Here is a 23,734-nt window from a genome sequence, read left to right as displayed (position 1 = left end):
ACAACTTTATTTCCATAACTTACCTTCGCTGTACCGTTGCCTACGCTATAATAGACTGTACTTAGCATCTTCGGGCAGAAAATAACAATGTTTATGTTCTGATTACATGTAGCTTACAATGAAATTGCAAAATTACAGAACTCAAACTTACAGCAACACTTGGACATTAAGCGTACCATATCTAAAAACTTTAACCGGCTCCTTCTTCGTTGCAACTTCTTCTCATAACCATACAGAATTAAACAGTATTAAACAGTACAGAACTGAATCGCCATTTTCCATTCTACGAGCATAGGCCACGAGGCAAGTCAGCCAATCAAGATGCGACTCTACACCCTGCAGCGCTTCCAAGTGGTCTGAACCTGAAATGCGGCCTGTTGTACTTTTGTCGTATCTCACCTTCACCCCCATGGCCATTATCATCTGAGTGACTACACGCTCAGTCATAACAGAACAGCTACTGCGAGTCTGGAGTCTGCCTCACATGTTGTTCTGCGTCCGCCCGCTAGAGTGACGCGCACGGTGCCTATACATTCTAGTAAGTGTTTGGCAAGCGGATAGGCTTCCTTCTCTTTAACTATTTAAGTAAGTGCTAATAATTTATATATATTTTTAACATTTATTTCATCTGTGTAATATAGTTCTCTTCTTTTTATAGTACTAAAAGAACAAAATTAAGGATATACGGAGGGTTTGTTCTGCTCTGATAAAACATCAAGTCCAACAATAGCAAGCACGAAATCATCTGCCCATATAGCTTCATACATAACTAAATCTTAATATGTTACATAATTTGAATAATAAATCAGTGCATCCTATAAAGGATCTTAACATCAACATAATTTTAAATTTGACAGTAAGATAGATGATGCTTAGAGGCAAAAATAATACAAACAGTGGCAAACAACATTTTATCAGTGGCCGTCTCAACTAATAAACCCATTTAAAGTGTTATGTGCTACATTATAACAGACATTATCAAGAAAAGAACAGTGTATATATATCAGACAAATTTACTATTATATAAGGCAATGTTTAATGTAAATATGGTATGATGTTAGTTCTCGGGATTTGGGGAAGGTTGATTTTGATGTTGTAATGCTGATGAAGGGAGTTAAGGCTCCCGAAACATGTGCGTATAAAACAAGGTAAAAATCAAATACTGTAATATATTGACAGGGCGGATGAACAATCACCCGTGTACATTATCCCATCACTTAGTCGATGTCCTCATGTAGTTGTTACAGGGCTCTTGGTACGAGTGTAAAATGATTTTTCTTCAACATTTCCCATGGTAACACAACACACATCATCAGGTCTAGACTTCTAGGAGGAAGAGAAAATGCAGCCTTCTGAACACATGCCAAACAATGTTCTGTGGCTCCATTTTGCTGGAAAACACTCTTATTGAGATGCAGATCACAAAATGTCTGCAAATCTGCCTGGAACTAGACTAACCTTCTCCTTGTATATCTGTTGTTGAAGTTGCTGTCTTCATCGTGAATATAATAGGGTCCATTGATGCCATGATTTGAAACCACCGTCTACATGGTTACTTTTGCTGAATGGAGCGGTCTTTGTGTGTACTAATTAGGCTTTTCCCCGTCTAGAAATTGCAAATTCTGCTTGTTTACATGACCTCTGTGTCATTTTCCACTAATTACGGATCCTCATATAGATTTGTAAAACATGTCAACAGTACTGCATGCGAGTATAAAAATCGTGAAGCACATAAATTCAGGAAGAATGAGCACCAAAATCTTTTACCATACGACAGATTGGTAACTGCGCGGTTGTCCAGGTCATCCTTCATTGTGATTTTACATTTTCATTTCCACCCACTTGAAATGGTTTTCTTTAGAGGTTCTGGTTTCTGAAAATGTTCTTCATACCCACAATGTACCACTGCCAAGGACGGTCCATCATTTCGTCCAAAACCATGACTTCTGAATTAACACTGAACACCTCAAATCTGATTTGCTAATGGCTACTGTATGGTGATCTATCAGTGAAGAGTTAAATGTAAACATGCAAGATTAAACACTGAAACATGCAAGAAATGAATTTCCAGTGACAAATAAACATAAAACACCAACTTCACCTCATTTCAATGTTTCGGTGTCCGACTCGTTGGCTGAATGGCCAGCGCTCTGGCCTTCGGTTCAGAGGGTCCCGGGTTCGATTCCCGGCCAGGTCGGGGATTTTAACCTTCATTGGTTAATTCCAATGTCTCGGAGGCTGGGTGTTTGTGCTGTCCCCAACATCCCTGCAACTCACACACCACACATAACACTATCCTTCACCACAATAACACGCAGTTACCTACAAATGGCAGGTGCTGCCCACCCTCATCGGAGGGTCTGCCGTACAAGGGCTTCGCCCAGCTAGAAATAGCCACACGAAATTATTATTATAATGTTTCAGTTACCTTTCATTTTGTCCCGCTATGTAGTTCATTTAGACTTCTTCATTGTAGGCTGTATTGCAAAGGGTTCTTTGCACTGAGATGAGGTAGAGGGGGGCAAGAGTATGCGGACGGGTAAGAGTACGCAGTGGTTTAATTCAACCGTTGGTAGCACTGATAAAGATTTCGTGGTGCAGCGTGGCAAGATGTTACTTACCGAGTGCTGTTTACAAGTGAGTTAGAAGCTCCGTGAATTTCACTGCGAATGAGAGATAAAATCCTGTTTTGGATACTTTCACTGTAAATTTTATTACTCATATAATAAGAGTGTAAGGTTAGTTAGTTTAAATGGAGTGAATTAGTTTTATACGATAACAGTTGTGTGTTCATGTACTCCACGCTACTGTGTCAAAATTTACTATAACGCGAACGCTTCTGCCATCTAGCGAGTTTTTCCAGTACTCTGAACAGAACGGCCAAGAGTACGCACCACATTTGAAGGTGCGTACTCTTGGCCGCCTTCCGAAAAATGATCTGTTCATCATTCTTTTCTTTACGGTGGTCAACGCATTTAGGTTTCTCTTGGGAAATGTTAATTGTAATTGTTATTATTATCAATAATATTATCTTTCAGATCGTCATCATGGGTAAATACAAACGGACGACAGATAGGAGTATTTTTACTCAGGAAATGTTTGATAAAGCAAAGGTCCTTCCAAGGAATGGAGAGATTTAATGATCCGTGGCGAAGGAAATAGGAGTCAATGAGGCTACCCTTCAGAAAAGATTTAAAGCAGTGAGTATTGTCTTTCAGGCTCCAAATTAGTTGACATAGTGTAAAGAGTAAGATGGGAGAAAATACAATTTCAGTTAGCAATTTTTATTGTCCTTGCAGGGTACTGTTCCGGATTCATTAGGCCGATTTAAGAAATTATTTAATGAATCCATGGAAAGTGAGCTCACAAAACATGTTCAAGACTTAGATTCAAGGTTTCATGTAATAACCAGAAATCAGCTGATGAAAGTGGCGTATGATTTTGCAAGTTTGAACGGATTTCAACATCCTTTCAATGAAGAAAGAAAGCAAGCAGGAAAGGACTGGGTAGTGAACTTCTGTAAGAGACAGGGCCTCTCTCTTCGCACCCCCGAGCAGTGTAGTTTAGGCAGAGCTATGGGGTTTAATAAAGTTCAGGCAAGCAGATTCTTTGTCAATTTGAAGGACTGCCTCTAAAGATTCCAGTTTCTACCTCATTGAATATTTAACATGAATGAGACAGGAGTTTCCACTGTTCCAAACAAGTCACCTAAAGTTTATGCGAAAATTGGGAAGAGAAGTGTTCAAAAATTAAGTCTGGGGAGAGAGGTCAGATAATTACAGCTGTTTTCTACCTAAATCTGACTGGGAATTACATACCAGTTGGTCTTATCTTCCCCAGAAAACGCATGAAATTGGAACTCTTCCAGGGTGCGCCTACAGTCACGTTGCCTATGATTTCAGATTCTGGTTATGTGAACACAGAGCTTTTCTTGCAGTGGTTACGACACTTTGTTAATCACGCAAAGCCTTCTGCCGATGACCCTGTTCTCCTCATTCTGGATAATCATGTGTCCCATTGTTCTCTCCCGGCTGTGATTTTCTGCAGAGAGAATCACGTAATTCTCCTGTCCCTGCCACCTCACGCAAGTCACATGATGCAGCCACTGGATAGGGTAATTTTTGCTCCCTTCAAGAAAATCTACGCTGAAGAAGTGGAAAAGTGGTTGTGTTCTCATCCAGGGAGAGCTGTCACTCAAATACAAGTATCCGGGCTGTTTAAATCCGCGTTCAATAGAGTAGCAAATACTGAAAAGGCGGCACACTCATTTTTTGCTACGGGTATTTACCCATTCAACCCTAATATTTTTTCGGAGGAAGATTTTCTTCCCACAGAGGTCACTCATGTTAGAATGCCCGAAGGGGACTTTGAAGAAGATTCGGTAGAGAGAGAAGCTATAGAAGTGACCTCAGAGGTGGAAAGAGTTGAAAAGACGACCGAAGAAACAGCAAATGATAAATCTAATGGAAGTGTTAGAATCAATGCTCTTCACCCACTGCCGAAGTACGAGAAAAAAACTCCCACCAAAAGGCATGGGAAAAGGTCTGAAATTCTATCAGATTCTCCATACAAAAATGCACTCGTGGAGAAACTACTAAAAAAATAATGAAGAGCTTCGTAGGAAGGAAGAGAGGGTAAAATCTAAAGCTGGGAAGAAAGAGGAAGAACACTTGCGAGAAGTTCGACTAAGCGTAAACTTAACTTCATCACGTCCAAAACCACTGATAAACCCTCAACTTCAAAGGTGGTCGAAACTGAAACTGTGGAATACGTCTGGCCAGGTTGTGGTGAAGTGCAGGATGATAATGTCTGGGTGCAGTGTAATGAGTGTTCTGAGTGGTGGCATGAACTATGTTCCTCTTACGAGGGCGAAGGTGCTTTTGTTTTTGACTATTGTTAGCTGTTTCCAGGCATCTTAGCTGTTTTCAGACATTTATTTTCTCACTGGGTATAGTTGAAAGATGTTTTAATTTTATTGTCGTATATGGACGGTAACATTTTTATTTACAGGGAAAATTATAAATAAATTATTTGACATGCGTACTCTTGGCCTCCGTAATGCATACTCTTACCTGCCCAGGGGGGCCAAGAGTTCGCATTTCCCAAAAATTCTTTGAAATAAATTAATGTAATGTACTTGAAGAGTAATGTGTTCTAACTACGTATCAACGTTGTTTGATTGTTTTACTTTCATGTGGTGCTGTTTTATGAATTAAGGATAGCGTAATAACAAAGTTATTAACCAAAATAAACTAAGTGCATATTCTTACCCTCCTCTACCTTATGCTGTATGTACTGCCAGAATTCATTAGATACTCATCTCGAAACAGATGCCCTTTGCAACTGCCCCTAAGTTATTAGTATGTAAAATTGAACTCTAGTTACATTAGTGGTTGTATGTAGAATACTGTTATGATTTGCAGGTAAACCACAGCATCTCTCAAAAACAGTACAATCAATGCTGAATGGTGAAATGATGGAGGACAGTAACAAGTGCCCAGTTTCTGTCCTAAGTCAAGACTTGCAAGGCATTCAGCTTGAGCCACTCAATGATAGTAATAAACGGACCATGGAGGAAAGAATAGGTAAGATACAACTGTAGTACCAGTTTCAAATATAATGAAATTTTGTATGATAATAGGCAAAGGATGAAAGAACAAATATTAACTCCTTGAGCATTTTGAGTTACAATATTTACAACTGGTTCATTTTCACAAGTACTTCATTACACAGTCGGTTCGAAGGGTAATGCATGCCTGGCACAGTGCGATGTTTGAACCTTCATATCTTTTTAGCCCATTGTTCTAAATGTATGTTCTTTGTGTCATTTCAGTCTTCAAAGTTATTCCTTTTCTGCCTTCTATGGATAATCACTGGAAATGTGATTGATATTGATCATTAAATTTAATTAAAATGTGTTCGGAGTGCACAATCTTGTGTACCCATTAAACTACTCTAAATATAAGAATATTTAAAAAAAAAAATGCAGTCATCTACTCCCACCTCCCATAAGAGCTTCTTATATAGGGTGATTTCTCTCTACCTGCATAAGGTAATCCGGGGATGACTGGAACTTGCTTGCTCTTACGAGTGTTAAACTTTACGATTTTTTATATACGTATCATATTTACTTGCCTGTAACACCCCCCCCCCCTTTTTTTCACCTATAACACCTTCTCCTAATTCATCCTCCTCTTCCTCCTTCTCTTCCTTTTCCTCCTCCTTTCCCCCTTATCCAGCTCCTACCGATTCAGGGCATTTATGGCACTTCTCTACCTTCCTCTCTCATTCCACCATTCCTCTTCCATCATTTTATCCTAGTCCAGGTTTGTTCTTCTTTCACTCCGCTTTACTGAATCAATCTACCTTGTTCCAGGTCTCCCTCTTGCTCTCTTTCCCTTGAACTTCATCTTCGTCATCTGTTTTCTTATTCTTTTCTCCTCCATCCTCTTTACATGTCCATACCATCTTAGTATACTCCTATAATTTCTTTCATTTAGGTTTTACGTTCCTGCTTTCTCGCATCTTCATTTCTCAATATATTTCTTTGTCTTTCCTCTTGTACTAGATAGGTATTTCATTTTGCTGGCTTGAATTCTACTCTCCTCCCTATATCACTGTACAGGTCTCAGCCGCCTAAGTCTTTGTCCTCTTGATATCACCATGGTCTTGCTTTTCTCTGCACTGATTTTCATACCATAATTTTGAAATTTTCCGTTTTCTCGTTCTGTGCATAAAGTTGTTCTTGCACTTCGCTGTTCGTTTCCCAGACTACAATATTGTCTCCAAATAGTAATAACTTCAACTCCCTATCCCCATATGCCTCCTTTGTCTCCTTTACAATTTCATCCACAACCATTAGAAACAAGAGATGACAGTACACTCCCCTGTCTTAGTTCAGTTTCATTTCTAAACCATTCCATCTTTCCAACCAGAATCTGTATACTGCCTGATGCAGGTGTATGTTATTTGCACCATTTCTACAGTTCGTGTATCCAGTCTCTTTTTGACCATGGTTTCCCAAACCCCTGGGAACACTATTGTATGCTTTTGTTAGATATATGAATGTCATAACCAGATCCTTTCTATATTTCCAATATCCTTTTCCATTAATGGCCTCATGCGGAAGATTGAGTCCACTGTAGATCTTCCACTTCGAAAGCCATACTGTTCCTCGTGCAACTGTCCTACCTTTTTTCTCATTCTCATTTCTAATATCCTTTCCAGTATTTTTGCCACTTGTGATAAAAGTGTGATTCCTCTATAGTCATCGCACACTTCCTCCACAAGTTTCTGTTTCCATACGCACTTTAACAATCTGCACATCCATTGCAGTTCAACAGATCCAGCAGCCTTTGTCATTTTCATAGTAATTTCATCCATCTCTGGTGCCTTCACCATTTTTATTTTATGGACTTCTAATTCCACCTCTAATATAGTTATATCACCTTTCTGTTGAGCCATCACATTGGCTATTATCGGAGAAAAAAAAGTCTGTATAAAGAAAGAGGTTGGGGGCAGAAATAGTCGGGTGGAAAAAAGTTTCAAGTGATCAGGCAGCAAGTGCAACATTTCAGTATATGGTAAAACCCACGCTTCTGCTCCACGTGTGCATTTGACTTGGCGTTGGCCTTGGCTGCTCTCTTCCCATACCGTAGATTTCTCATTGGCCTTCCAGCTTGTGAGTTCTGTGTCCTGAATGGCTGCATGTAGTATTTAATTAGGAAGCGTCCAGTATGCAAGCAGGAGTTAAAATGAGCGCAAGAGAACAAGTTTTACAGCATCCTTCAAGTTGAGTTTGTTTGAATATGCTGCAGAAAGTTGAGTAAGAGCGGTGAGTTGTAAATACGAAGTGCAGCTGTGTATGATTCATTATTGGCATAAGCAGAGAGACAAATTATTGAGAGCAAAGATAACATCTATTTCCTTCCATGATGTGAAGAAAGGGAAATATAAAAATATGTACATAAAAGTTATGGGATGGGTTACAGAAGCAAGAGACGACAACGCTGTTAATCACATGATGATAAACCCCTGTGGGTGGGGGATGCAGATGAGATGCCATGCGAGATGTGAGATATAATGGCGATATTCTGTGCACAAACGTAACAGAAACAAGACCAAAGGTGCTTCCTAAACAGACTACTGCAGTTATCCTTTGAAATTCAACAGAAATAACAAACATTACACATATATCATAATTATTTTTTGAATCTGATTTTCATCTTTGGATCTTTTCTTGAATAATTTTGTTTCAGGTTCTAGATAATTGACATAAAACCATATCTTCAAGCATTATGTGTCAGAAATGTTGCAATTACTTTGGTAAAATATGCTTAATAGATAATGAACATGTTTGTAGGACTCATGTCTAATGGGCACTTTCATGCCCACTTTAAATTTTTCATATCATAGAATCACACTAAGTGCATATGAACACAATCTAGTGATAATGACATCATTGCACAAATTGGTATGATCTTTCTCAGCTAACAATTCACATGTGAGATGATAGTGTATATGAAGCTTACCTCCTCTTTGGAGCTTGTGATGCATTCCAAACATCCTTCTTTCCTTGTAACTGTCAATAAGTGATCAAACGTACTAGTTGATAGGCACACATGCATACATGCTTATTGTTGTGTTTATTTGTTGCTGACAATGCCTGGACATATTTAAAACGTTGTAGATTCCTCTAATAATTACATTTCCAAGAGGGCACAAAAGTGTCCGTTGGGCACAAATGGGTTCAGTAACAGAAGTTTTGATTGGAGAATAGGATTTTGATATCGCAAGATATCATTGGCGGGTCAGTTTTAATAACAGGGATAATAACATTACAAGATATTAGAATCATTCCGTATTGACGGTTTTCACTTTACAAAGGTGAAAAAATGAGTGTGTCATCCTAATTTGGTACATCATATATTCCATCATTAGACACAGTAAACAAATTCAAACATGTTTCGGCTCGTTTGAGGAATCTTCAGTGAAAAATGAGGGGAAGGGGGGGTGAAATATATTACATAATACAAGTTAAAAAATGCCAAAAACATAATGAAGGAACAAATGAAAAAACAAAAGAGTGCCTAGATGGAAACAAAATAAAATCAGCACAATATACAATACTTACATTATTGTGTGGAGCAAAACACAACTCACTGCGACAAAATTCAGTGAAACAGGTGTTAATACAAAACAATAATTGAAACTAAAAACTGTGTTAACCTAAGAAGAAAAGAAATGAAAAATTCCCTTCATTATGAAACGATAATCAAGAAAGGGACCGCTAGATTGAGAAGATATTGAGAATGCTGCTGTTCTAAATCTTTAAATTTCATCGGTGCTTTTCCTTGTCACAGGCTTTTCGCCTGCACGTTATATCAGGCTTGGTTTCTCAAACTTCTTCGCTCCCGCTCCCCTCCTAGCCAATTTGATGTGATGGGTTTCTACAAAGATAGATTTTCTGCCTGAATTTTCGACAGTGATTTCAACCTGTTTTGTTATTGTTACAAAACCAATATTTTGTAAACTATGAGGTCCACAACCTCACTATGTGCTCTTACTGTTCATTTCCATCTGTATCATTTGTTTTCATTTCTTTTCTTCTTAGGTTAACACAGTTTTTAGTTTCAATTATTGTTTTGTATTAACACCTGTTTCACTGAATTTTGTCACAGTGAGTTGTTGTTTGCTCCACATAATGATGGCATTTTTAACTTGTATTATGTAAATTATTTCAACCCCCACCCCTCATTTTTCACTGAAGATGGCTCAAACGAGCCGAAACATGTTTGAATTTGTTTACTCCGTCTAATGATGGAATATATGATGTATTGAATTAGGACACTCATTTTTTCACCAAAATAGGTCATATGAATAAAGATATACAAGTATTACAATACATATTATGGACCCTTAATAATAGATAACATTAATTAAATGAAAATAAAAAGTGACTGTGCTTAAAAGTCATTGTTACAATATTTACCAGTTATGAACTTGTTGGTCAAATTATAAAATGAAAGATCGGCAGCAGATTTAAACCATCAGGAAGGCTTAACTCATGATTCAGATAAAAACTTTGTTATTGACTTAGCTATTACTATCATTAATGCTGCTGGTTACTGATTTTGTTCACTGACATTTAATATAATAATGCTATGAACAAATATAGACTTGAAAGAATACATTTTAAACTTGTCCCACACACAAGTAACCTCTTTAAGTATCCTACCTCAAAACAAACATTCTCAATGGTAGTTAGTGTTTGTGAACACTAAGTATCGCTAGTACATTGATAATGGGGACATCTGGTCCCTATAAATAAAACTTCTGGTAAATTATAGTTCATTTAAAATTAAAAACTTCATCTTTGGTCCATATTGAAAGGAGATTAACATACAATAGAGGAAAGTGCAATTGATCCACTTTTTTTCAATACAAAGTATGTTGTTAATACAATCACAACATTTTTATTTAGAACCGGTTTCGATGTCTTTGGACATCATCATCAGCCAAAATAGGTCATATGAACAAAGATATACAAGTATTATAATACATATTATGGACCCTTAATAATAAATAACATTAATTAAATGAAAATAAAAAGTGACTGTGCTTATAAGTCATTGTTACAATATTTACCAGTTATGAACTTGGTCAAATTATAAAATGAAAGATCGGCAGCAGATTTAAACCATCAGGAAGGCTTAACTCATGATTCAGATAAAAACTTTGTTATTGACTTAGCTATTACTATCATTAATGCTGCTGATTACTGATTTTGTTCACTGACATTTAATATAATAATGCTATGAACAAGTATAGACTTGAAAGAATACATTTTAAACTTGTTCCCACACACAAGTAACCTCTTTAATTTAATCTCATGACTGAGACCTATACACCTTAAACCTGAAATACAGTGTTACTATAACTGTAAAAATATACAGAAAACCCGGACATTAAAATAACAAGTTATGCACTTTTAAAGGTACATGATTGCAATATTTTACAAACCTTTGAGTAGCAGATTCACATCATTCTCCATTCTGCTGACAGCCTTAGGCTTAATTAGCTATACTGGCACACGTATTGACCGCCATGACACTGATCATCTTAATACCTTTCATTAACCACACACAACAAAAGAAACACACTATTATTTTTAACACAGAACAATACACTATAATTTCTTTGTATTCAAATGTTTTCTGTTTCATTCCTGTCTTGAGGACATGATCTGTACTGCACATGGGATTCCATTATACTAACCATATGGCAGCAAGAAAAAAGTCCTGTCTGATAGGGGTCACCTTTTTGCAGGTAGCAAATGTTCCCTTGTCAAGCTCAGTGCAGACAAATTTCAACATTGTATTGATGATTTATTTATTTAATCGTGTCAGAAACATACATTATATCTTACAATAATATCAGGACAATAACAAATCTGGTACTACAACCATTAATTATATTCTGATGATAGCAGGTAACAATGTGATTAAGCTCTACATAAATACAAATTTAATTAAATGTGGTGCAGCTGATTCTTGCTAGTAGTGCCCCTGCATAGGTAGTCAGAATTGAATTTTCTTTACCTAACTGAACGTCAGCATTCCAGAAACAATACAATTCATATAAGATGATGGATAAAAGAAACAAATGGTACATTCTCCCACATAGATGTCTCAGCCAAATGAATGCCACTGTGAATCTTCCTCCAACCTTGTAAAAAAAAACATTATCCGTGGAAATATCACAAGGCTGAATTGTGTAGTCCTTTGACTTGTTAACATGAGATGTGCAGGTTAGTGTCCTACTGTATGCATAATGTAAATCCTAAAACTCCAGAGCTTGAATTTCACATGGCTTTCAATAACTCCTCACAAAATAATAAGTCCAAATTTCTTATTGAAATCTCACTGAAACAAGTGAAGTACCTACTACTGTACTTTGCCATGGCCTGTATATCACTCCCATAATTTACTGTGGAGACCGCTTCAATCACTTGGAGAAAAATGACTAAGATTATCCCCCACTCTCTGGTTTTATACCCACACCACCCTAGTGAGATATGGTGTAATACCAGCACCTCTGGACCATCATCTTCTGAAATCGTGGGATCTTCTAAAAATTTACACTCAAAATAATCTAAAAATTCAAGGCTGTCATGTGTCCACTTCCAGAATAATTTTTCATTTTAAATGCTTGAAATGCCCTGAGCTTCATCTGGGGTATTTTCTTCCACCTTATGTTAAGGGATTACCACCTGTTCGCAATGGCTTTGACTTTGTTTTGGTACTCTTTTAGGCCTAGGTGATATGTCCGCTATTTCCTTTGAAGAAATCCTCTTGCATTTCACGCATTTCACCTGTATTTGGGGCTTTATTATTGCTGGAGTGGTTCCATTTTCTACAGCTCTCAAAGAATGACAAAATCCCAAAATATTTTGTCGACTTGGACATGAAAGTTATATTTCTGGAAATGTTTAGACATGCACGGAGATGGCATTCCCTCAGAATTCCACCTGTCGCCCTCACTTGGAATCTCAAACACTTGTTTTTCTGGAGAATGTTGGTCACCTACTAACATGCGGAAGGATATGATTTGCCACAAAGAACGATGGCAACATTATAGTCTTAGCCTCTGAAGTAATGGGTTCACTATGTACTGCAGGAAATGAAAAATCATGTATCACAGTGACGTTGTGTGTACTTGCTGATGGAAGGAAGATGCCACCGTACGCCCTTCTTATCTGCAAAAGTATGCCAAAAGAGCAGTTGCCTCCAAGAATAATTTTTTGATGCCAGGTTAAGGGATGGATGGTAAATGAACTTATGGTTGATGGGTGCAAACAGTGTGGAACAGAAGGCCGTGATCTCCTAAAACAATGTGGTCTGGTTGATCCTAGAAGCATTTAAGAGCCATCTCAATTTTAGTGTGAAATAGGAAATCTATATATATAAAATAAGAGTTTTGTCTGTACATTGCTCAGAATTTTAAAAGGATGGTATTTCTGTATCAGTCGTATCCACAGTAACAAGGAAATGCACTTTTTACTTTTCCGTAATTTCTGTCTGTCTGCCTGCCTGCCTGCCTGCCTGTCTCTCTGCCTGCCTGCCTGTCTGTCTGTCTGTCTGTCTGCCTGCCTGTCTGTCTGTACACGCATCACGAGAAAATGGCTGAAGAGAATTTAATGAAAATCGGTATACAAAGTCAGATAATAAGTCGCTACAATCTAGGCCATAAATAATTTTATTCACGCTGACTGAAATGGTAGCTTAGGGGAAGGCCTAAAATTTAATTCTCAAATATTTAAGTTATTAGTGGCCATATCTTAATGAAAATCGTTATACAAAGTTGGGGAATAAGTCACTATAATCTAGGCCATAAATAATTTTACTCACGCTGAGTGAAAATGGTAGTTTAGGGGAAGGCCTAAAATTTAATTCTCAAATATTTGTTATTAATAGTCGTATCTTAACGAAAATCGGTAGGGGAAGTCGAGGAATATGTTGCTTCAATCTAGGCCATAAATAATTTTATTCACGCTGACTAAAATGGTAGTTTAGGGGTAGGCCTAAAATTTAAGGCAAGGTAAGGGTGTGTTCTGCCCAAAGGCAGGTCCAAACCTCCGCAGAGGTGTGCCTGAGCCGGAGTTTACGTAGGGTAGAGTGGCCAGTTCCTTTCCGCTCCTCCATTCCCTTACCCCTCACCAACAGCGCATGGCAACCCATCCACTTCTTGACCACGCCCAATCTTGCTTAACTTTGGAGATCTCACGGGATCCGGTGTTTCAACACGGCTACAGCCCTTGACGCCTAAAATTTAATTCCCAAATAATTGTTATTAGTGTTCGTATCAATAAAGACTACATAACATTTTAGTTACGTACTATTATATTTCCAATCATTTATGTATAATACATTGTTACCATAGCGGCTATGATCAGAGATAAGTAAACTCTTTCACGATTAAAATTATTGTGTCCATCTTTTCAATACAAATATATATTTTTAGTGGTTAACTTCTACATGAATGAAACACACCAGTTAGGGACATGTTTCGCCCTAGTTATGGGCATCTTCAGCCTATATTAATCCTAAGGTCAAGAATTAAAACTATAAACATTGAAACTTATAGTAAACTAACTTAATACTAAATATAATTGTCTTATGCTATTTACACAGTTTACAATATGTACAGTATGTACAATAAATGCATTAACCTTGCCAGAATTTATGAACAATGAATTACATTTTTTACAATGACCAGACCTCCAATTGCAGATTGGATTGATCACAGCTTGAATTGGGGCTTCTCAATAGTATTGACTAGAATTTATCACTGAGTGAGTTGGGGTTTCTTCAGCTGTTATAGTCGCCTGAGACATAAGAATTTTTACAACACCGGAATCTTGGATAAAATCGTTAATATTCAATTTATAGTCCACATGTACTATAGTTGGAAATGAAATCCATTCAAACGAAGACAACATTTGGGCCAAAAATAAATGAACTTTATATAATTGTAAATTTAAGAGGGCTTTCTTTTGTACGTTGCTTTAATTTCATTTCTTATCCAAATCTCGTTGACCCTATTCTGAATTCTATTCGTGTTATGAACATGAAATTTGAATTAACTTATTTTATAATGACTAGAATTCTAATTGTGGATTGGATTGATCAAGCGTCAATAGGGGTTTCTCAAAATGTATTGACTAGAATTTATCACTACGTGAGTTGGGGTTTCTTCAGCTGATATGGTCGCTTGAGTCTAATACCGGAACCTTGGTTAAAGTCGTTCATGTTAGGGTTTGAAACAGTTTGAATATTCCTTTAGAAAGAAGCATGGTTATGTTTTAAGGTTGAAGCGTGTAAGTAGGATACATATTGTTGATTTCAATCATTGTTTATCGGAATAAAAATATTCCGTCATTCTTGTGGATAAACTTCCCATTGGTGCATATTCAATCTGGGAGGAATATGAGTTGTCTGTAACTGGATAAGAGAAAAAAAACGGGGAATTGGAGTGATGAATGTGGAACCCAATACGGTAATAAAGTAGAGTGAGTGTTTATCGTATGAACTTACTTGTCTTGTCGACGTTAGCTGGGATCAGTTGTTCCGATTGTGTCTAAACGGCTAAGCTTGCTCCTAGTGTTGTATCGATGCTGAAGCGGAGGAGTGGAGCCTGGTGGTAAAGGAGGCGTGAGATTCAAATTGTGCGTCTGTATTGTTGCTTGAGAGGCGTTACTTGAATTGGATTGGGCAGGTCTGGCATTAGGTGTGGCCATTGGAGCGCATGCGTTCTGAATTTTAACATACTGGGAACTTTATTCTGATTTACGGTCTGGATTAACCTCGGAGTTGTTTAATATAACGGATTTTTGTTATCGATGGCATCGTTAAGATTATTATTTTTGTTATAAGATTGGTCCAAATAAATGTACAAGTTTTCCGTTTCGTTCAATAATTTCCCTTTGCTTAGGTTTTTAATGACCGTCAAATCGTTTTCTATAGAGGTGAACTTATGGCCTGTTTCAGTCATATGCTGGCTCATGGCCGAATACTTAATATGCTTGGAAGCATTGTAATGTTCCAGATACCTCGTGTAAAAGCTCCTCCCGGTTTGTCCAAAATATGTGAACCCACATTGGGCACATTTTAACCTATAAACACCTGACCTTGAGTAAATGTTGTTGTTATTATTGACTCTACTGTGGTTGAGGAATATGTTCTGATTATTATTTATTGTCTTGAAGGCTATTTTGACGGTGTTTTTTTTTTATTTTTTTATTTCAATATTAGTGATCTGATGGATAGCTGGGCTATTATACGTAAGGGTGGTGTAGCTGTTTGTCTTCGATTTCTCTGGGACTAGGTTGGACGATAACTTAATTTTGATCTTATCAATTAACCGATTGATCACATTTACTTTAAAGCCATTGTGCCGAGCCAACTGTCTTATGTAATTTAGTTCTGTTTCTAAACTTTTTGGCGAAAGGGGAAATTTTAATGCACTATATATTAGGCTATGATAGGCAGCTAGTTTTTGGGCCTTAGGATGTAAGGACAAATTTTAATAGTTATGGGTGAATGAGTAGGTTTCCTAAAAATTTGAAATTCAAAAGTGTTATTCAAGCGTGTAATTGTTAAATCTAAAAAATTTAAGGAATTGTTGACCTCATCTTCTTTGGTGAATTTGACGTTAGGATCTATTTCGTTCAGTGAGACTAATATATCGTGACTGTTAGTAATGTCCTTATTGATGATCACGAAAGTATCGTCAACAAATCTTAGCCACAAATTAATGCCAAATTTTTGTATGTTCTATATAGTCCATGTAGATATGTGCTAGAATGCCAGATAGAGGGTCGCCCATAGCTAGGCCTTTCTGCTGATAATATTTACCATTAAAGGAGAAGTAATTATTGTTTAGAACGAAATTCAATATCTTTATGAATTCTTCACTTTCCATTTTACTAAGGGCGCTGTGTTTATTGATGTTGTCATGGATAATTTTAATGGTTTCTTTAGTAGGAATGCTTGGAAACATGTTTGTGACATCGAAAGAACATAAAATATGGTTGGGTTGTAGTTCAAATTTCTTCAATATTTCGCAGAAACTGATTGAATTTTTTAAGGGAGATTTATTGTTGAAAATATAATGTTTTCTTTAAAACCTATGAATGAATTTTGATACTTTACAGGTAGGGCTATTCCTGCAATTTATAATGGGACGCATTGGGATGCCCTTATGAATCTTAGGTAAAGCTCTGGCGGTAGGGATACTGGGGTTCATGTTGAAAAGTCTTTGTTGCTCTTGCTCGTTGAAAGGAAAATTAGAACTTTTTACTAAAGTTTTTAAATTTTTCTGAATTCTTACAGTGGGATCTTTGTTAACTATCGAATAACTTGTATTATTAAAAAAATCTTCTGTTTTTTTTTGGTGTAAAATTGTTTGTCTAGTAGGACTGTGGAACCTCCTTTATCTGCCTTAGTAACAATAATGTTATTGTCGTTTATTTTTGTTTTTAATTTCTGAATTTGTTTTTTATGATTGAAATCAAAATTAGCATTTAACTCTTGGGCCAGTTTAGGTAATTTCTTTTTTGCTTCGTATCTAACATCGTTTTGAATCTCAATGGGGAGTTTCGAAATACCGGTTTCTACCTCTGCTACTGTATTGATGATGTCGGTTGTTTTATTTCGGCTAGGCCAATTATACTTTAGTCCCTTATCCAATATCCCAATTTCTTCCGGAGAAAACTGAACGTTTGTCAAATTGACTACTGTGGATGTGTTAACGTGTGGGGATGCTGGTCTTTGTGAAACCTTGTTATGTGTGGGAGATCGTATCTTAGATTGTATTAATTGGGAGAGTTTTTTTATTAAGTGTTGCTTGCTTCCTTTCTAATGCAATATTCAATTTGTAGTCCATATGTAGTTGGAAAGAATTCCATTCCAACGGAGACAACATTTGGGCCAAAAATAAATGAACCTTATATAATTGTAAATTTAAGAGGGCTTTCTTTTTGTACGCTGCTTTAATTTCATTTCTTATCCAAATCTCGTTGACCTTGTTCTGAATTCTATTCATATTGGTTAAACCCTTCCCCTATGTGGGTTTTAGGAACTTTGGTACCAATTTTTGTTCAAGAAATTGTTTTATATAAGCTATATCTTTTGTTAAATTGCCTATTCTGACCTTAAGATTCTAATATCTGTTTAAACGATAATTTGCCTGGTTGGCTATCAAGTAACTAATCTCATTTTGTTCCGTATTGAAGATACAATAAGTAAACTCTTTCAAGATTAAAATTATTGTGTCCACCTTTTCAATACAAATATATATATTTAGTGGTTAAATTCTACATGAATGAAACACACCAAGTAGGGACATGATTCGCCCTAGTTATGGGCATCTTCAGCCTATATTAATCCTAAGGTCAAGAATTAAAACTATAAACATTGGAATTTATAGTAAACCAACTTAATACTAAATACAATTGTCTTATGCTATTTACACAGTTTACAATATGTACAGTATGTACAATAAGTGCATTAACCTTGCCAGAATTTATGAACAATGAATTACATTTTTTACAATGACCAGACCTCCAATTGCAGATTGGATTGATCACAGCTTGAATTGGGGCTTCTCAATAGTAATGACTAGAATTTATCACTGCGCGTGTTGGGGTTTCTTCAGCTGTTATAGTCGCCTGAGTCATAAGAATTTTTACAACACCGGAATCTTGGATAAAATCGTTAATATTCAATTTATAGTCCACATGTACTGTAGTTGGAAATGAAATCCATTCAAACGAAGACAACATTTGGGCCAAAAATAAATGAACTTTATATAATTGTAAATTTAAGAGGGCTTTCTTTTGTACGTTGCTTTAATTTCATTTCTTATCCAAATCTCGTTGACCTTATTCTGAATTCTATTCGTATTATGAACATGAAATTTGAATTAACTTATTTTATAATGACTAGAATTCCAATTGTGGATTGGATTGATCAAGTGTGAATAGGGGTTTCTCAAAAGGTATTGACTAGAATTTATCACTGCGTGAGTTGGGGTTTCTTCAGCTGATATGGTCGCCTGAGTCTAATACCGGAACCTTGGTTAAAGTCGTTCATGTTAGGGTTTGAAACAGTTTGAATATTCCTTTAGAAAGAAGCATGGTTATATATAATCAGAGATATTCGTGAATTTGGATTTTTGTTACTAAGTCGTTATCAGCGCCGAGTCACGAGAAAATGGGTAAATAGGATTTAATGAAAATCGGTATGTAAAGTCGGAGAATAAAGAACTACAGTCTTCGCTATAAATAATTTTATAAGACACCCTAATATCACAGAGTCAAAAGAAAACTAAATGTGAAGTCCTACAATATAGAAAACTCATACAATTGATCAACAATTAACATTACATTGACCATTGTTTGTTGTGATGTGATTTGTCTTCTGTTGCCACTCATCTCCGATAGATAGGGTTACTGCTGCGTACCGAGTATTCTTTTAAATTTGCCTTACATTGCACTGACAGTTAGGTCTTATGGCGACGATGGGATAGGTAAGGGCTATGATTGTGAAGGAAGCAACCTTGGCCTTAATTAAGGTACAGCCGCAGCATTTGCCTGGTGTGAAAATGGGAATCCACGGAATAACATTTTCAGGGCTGCCGATAGTGGGGTTTGAATCCACTATCTCCCGGATGCAAGCTCACAGCTGCCCGCCCGTAACCACACAGCCAACTCGCCCAGTCGTACGAGTGTAACAGTCTGCCTAAATATTGGTGGGAAGTAGCTGTGGAATTAGGTAACTTTCTTCTTTAGCATGCCATTCCTCTGTTTCATAAATTTTCCGGCACTACTGGCACGTAACACACTGGTTCATCATAGCATTCGAGCTATTCAATCCCTACTCTGAGGCACTGATAAGAATGAGAAGTGTGCATATTTAACGGAATATTGGCAGAGGAGTGTTCACAGCTGTCTGCGGCCTGGTCATTCCAGCTCTGGAACTTTGGATTGTTAGATCGGCAGCGTAGTACTGTTCGTTAAAAGTGAGAAAATGTGCAGTTTTCATTTGATCGAGTATTTCATGTGATAACATTGGTTTTAATCGCTGCATTCCTACTGACCTGTGTTGACTTCAGTTATGAAAACCACAAAGCCAGTCTTTCTGAGAATCCCGTAGCGAAGCACGGGTACATCAGCTAGTCTATGTATATACCGGGTTGTCCACCAGCCCCCTGCGATCCAGTTTTATGCATCCCTTCACATTTACTACAATTCTGAACGACATCGGTCCCTCTCCTTAAACCGGGGTAATATAATGAAATGTGTGTTTACAGGCTAGAAGATAGCAGGAATCGTGAGCGCCACTATTAATTCATTATGGGTACCTCGAATGAACCCATAAAATGAGTGCGGATATGCAGACCACATACTTTAAAACAGGAGGTGGACGCACAGACCAGGAGCACGGTACTGTATAGGCTGGGAAGTGGGCGCATTAGGTCAAGTGTTACAGTAGCTCACATGGCAAGTGGGCGGGGGAGATATGTGATAGTGGACAGTGCTCCAGGTAGGAGGTTCGAATCCCACATAAGAACTATTTTTTAACAGCCAGTTGCCTCGGATGTGGTAAGGTTGCATACTTGATAGCTTCCAAGGACTGATTTGTTTGTCCCTGTAAAAGACCATATGTATCGTTACATTGGTATGGTGCTGGGTTGGATGAGGATGTGGAGACGATGGTCTATGGCCAGTATAGGCTGGGAGGTGGGCGCCGTAGGTCAAGTGTCGTAATAGTTCTTGTGGCTAGCGCACAGTAGGATGTGTGATAGTTGACAGTGCTGGAGGGTTAGAAGGTTCAAATCCCATGCAAGTATTTTTTTGAGCAAGTTGCTTGGGATGTGGCAAGGTTGTATACTTAATGCTAGTATTTTTCACGGACTGATTATTTGCCCTGAAAAGGGCCGTTGGTATGGAGCTGGGTTGATAGAGACTAGGAAACATGTGACAGGATTTCAGTTATCCACATTGTTTAACGCAGTACCTGCTCAAACTGACGACCTCCGTAGTCGATACAGAGTTGCGCACGATGTTGTAAGGACCGTCTGGCCTGTTGCAACATCTCTGGCAAAACAGATCGGCATTCCTCGGTGATGAGCTGTCTAAGGTGACAAGGACTGGCCAGCTCCTGTGCATACACCAGTTGTTTTACATGGCCCCACAGAAAAAAATCCAGGGGGTAAAATCGGGCGATCTGGCGGGCCAGGGGACAGGTCCTCCCCTTCCCATCCAGTTATCAGGATACGTCGCATGGAGATAGTTCCGGACGACCACGTGCAGTGGAGCTCAGTCATGTTGAAACCACATCCTGCAGCGGTCAAGGAGCGGCACTTGTTCCAAAAACAGTCGTAGTTCATCTTGGAGAAACCGCATATAGCATTGGCTGGTCAGATGGCCCTCAAAGAAATTGGGATCGATGAGATGATCACCCATGATTCCACACCACACATTCACGCCCCACTGTACCTGTAAAGCTGTTGTGTCACACACAATGGGGATTATCCACATTCCAGTAATGCATATTATGGTAATTAACGGTTCCATTGTTGTGGAATCGTGCTTCGTCCGTAAATAAGAGTCGCTAGAAAAGCAGGATCAGTGTCCACATGCTGTAGGATCCATTTATAGAGCGCCACCCGGGCATCAAAATCATGACCATGGAGCTCCTGGTGTAAGGGCAGATGGTACGGGTGAAACTGGTGGGTATGCAATATCCGCATAACAGACACTCGGCTGATGTTCATCTCCTATGCAGTGGCCCATGTGCTAGTATGAGGGTAGCCGGATAGCGTCAGCAGACGTGATGGGATGATCTCGAACAGGCCGTGTCCTTCCCATAGATGCAGTATCCCGCAGGCATCTTTCCACACTCCGAAATGTCATGCCCTTCGGTTGTCGTCTATCCGGATAGTGTTCTAGGTACAGCGTTGTGCCTGGTATGCATTATGTTTAGCTTCTCCATAGATAAGTAACATATCCACATACCATATTTACGCAAATAATCCCCGTAACCTAATTTTAGGAAAGCTCTCTCTTTTTTTTTTTTTTTTTTTTTTTTTTTTTTTTTTAATGGAAGAAATTAAAATTCCTTCCATCGAAAGAGTAACATAGGTATAAACAAACATTTAATATCACTCCACGAGGTCCACGTGGTCTTTACGCAAATATGAACATGTAAATTTATAGTTATAGTGCCAATGCCTGAGATGATAAAAATACATTATCACTGCTATGAAATATATTTACCATGAAAATTAGCTAGGTCTACATATGCGATAGGTGTTTCATTAATCTGAAATTGCAATAGGCTCGATTAAATGTAGATCGGAAGATTCGTTGCCTCTTGCATCACTAAAATTCTCTCCTATATTACTTACAAATTCGTCACACTCCACGTCTAAAACACTTCTCACACGCGGTCTCTTTTTACTCGGATAGTAACACGACTGGTGGTGGATAATTCTTTTTGATGCAATGTAAAAACTTCAAAAAAAGACACACTGGCGCATTCAGATGTTAGTTTTGCGAAACGGTAAACCTCGTTAATTCTAAATGTTTGGAACACAGAAGTCGGAAAAACTATTTCCAAAATGTATCCAACAAGGTGCATTTACAGTATTCAAATAATGCTCTTGGATAATTTAGTGGTAAACATAACCTCATGCAACGAAAGAAAAAGAATTATTCAAAGGCGAGGAGAAATCAATGTTGGCTCCCCTGTTCAAGTGCTTTATTCATTGGATTACTGTACTGTACGCATTTTGGATGCTTTGTACTTGTACGGAAAGTATCCAATGGCCTTAAAACATTGTGATATATTGTCCCCTTTTCTGGGGTCGCTCAGTGGGCAGAGCGAGAGTCCCAAAGGGTGGAACGTTCGCAGGGCCAACTTTACTGTCTCGGGACAGACCTTCTGAATTATTTTTATTTGCAGGGCTATAGGTGACTGGATAGGTGACATAACATGAAAAAAAAATTCGGAACAAAATAACAATGACATTTATTAAATAAATAACAGTCTGGACAATGCATATGAGAAAAGGAAAAAAAACTATTTACATAAATATAACTCAGATCGACTGCTTCTGATTTGTAACATGAATATATGTACACAGCATGCTCATGGGTTCCATTTGATTCAACCCGTCTTCATTTAAACACCGTCCGAAATCATGCTTCAGGTCAAATCCTCGATTTATAGAACTGTAACATTGGACCAATCATAATGTTAGCGACAATGTCGTTATGACCAATAGTGCTACATTAGATCATTAAATCATACAAGATTCTCTTGTGGGATAAATTTTTACAAATTTTACTACCCCTTCATATAAGTTCTGGGTAAATCCCCATCAGTTAATTCTCATTAAATTACCACGTCCTTTTTTTGGAAATTTTTTTTTTTACTAGAAATTTTCTTTATCTTGTTTTGGAGAATTCAGTAATATTTTTATTTCTCAAATACTTTCCCAATACTCAGAAAATCCGCTTTCAAAATACTTGGAAAATCTATGAATATTATCATAAGAAAATCCTCTCAACATTATATGGAAAATTCTTTACAATTTCATTGGAAAATTTGTTAACATTTGAATGGGAAATTTATTAACATTAATTTGGAAATTTATTAATATTTAACTTGGAAATTCTTTACTAATATTTAACTTGGTAATTCTTTGGCAAGTTTCCTCTCCTTCATAGATTACGTTCGACTGTATTCTTTTATTGACAATTTTAAAAGATTATTCACTTACTAATACACTGTGGATAGATAGAGTATCACGTAGCGAAACGCGCAACCAACGTAAACTAAAATTCCATTTGACAATAAACCACATAAAAATATCATGGATAAGCTGTCACACAATTACACTATCTCCTCCAATTATTTATCAGCATATTTTATCATAGTATCAAGGTTATTATTATTATTATTATTATTATTATTATTATTATTATTATTATTATTATTATTATTATTATTATTATTATTATTATTATTATTTTATTATGTCTCCCTTTAGAATTAGGTTGAAGACCCTCGCGTTATTTGCAGATAATAGCAATGAACCACCATGACCTGTGATGAATGACCAAAATAGGATGAATAAAAAAATCGAAGAAACAATCACCACCACC

The 23,734-nt window shown here is 37.3% G+C and overlaps 1 protein-coding gene across 1 annotated transcript in view; it reads left to right on the top strand.

The window, feature by feature from the left end:
• Positions 1-23,734, top strand: part of LOC136886624 (alpha- and gamma-adaptin-binding protein p34) — a 115,365-nt gene that overhangs the window by 70,712 nt on the left and 20,919 nt on the right. The window contains exon 5 of the mRNA XM_067159429.2: positions 5,424-5,585. Coding sequence (XP_067015530.1) covers positions 5,424-5,585 — 162 coding nt within the window. The remainder of the gene's footprint in view (positions 1-5,423; positions 5,586-23,734) is intronic.

The sequence above is a fragment of the Anabrus simplex genome, chromosome 1, assembly GCF_040414725.1.
Source record: "Anabrus simplex isolate iqAnaSimp1 chromosome 1, ASM4041472v1, whole genome shotgun sequence".
Taxonomy (NCBI): domain Eukaryota; kingdom Metazoa; phylum Arthropoda; class Insecta; order Orthoptera; family Tettigoniidae; genus Anabrus; species Anabrus simplex.
The sequence above is the reverse complement of the archived record's forward strand: the minus strand, read 5'-3'. Positions and strand labels throughout refer to the sequence as shown.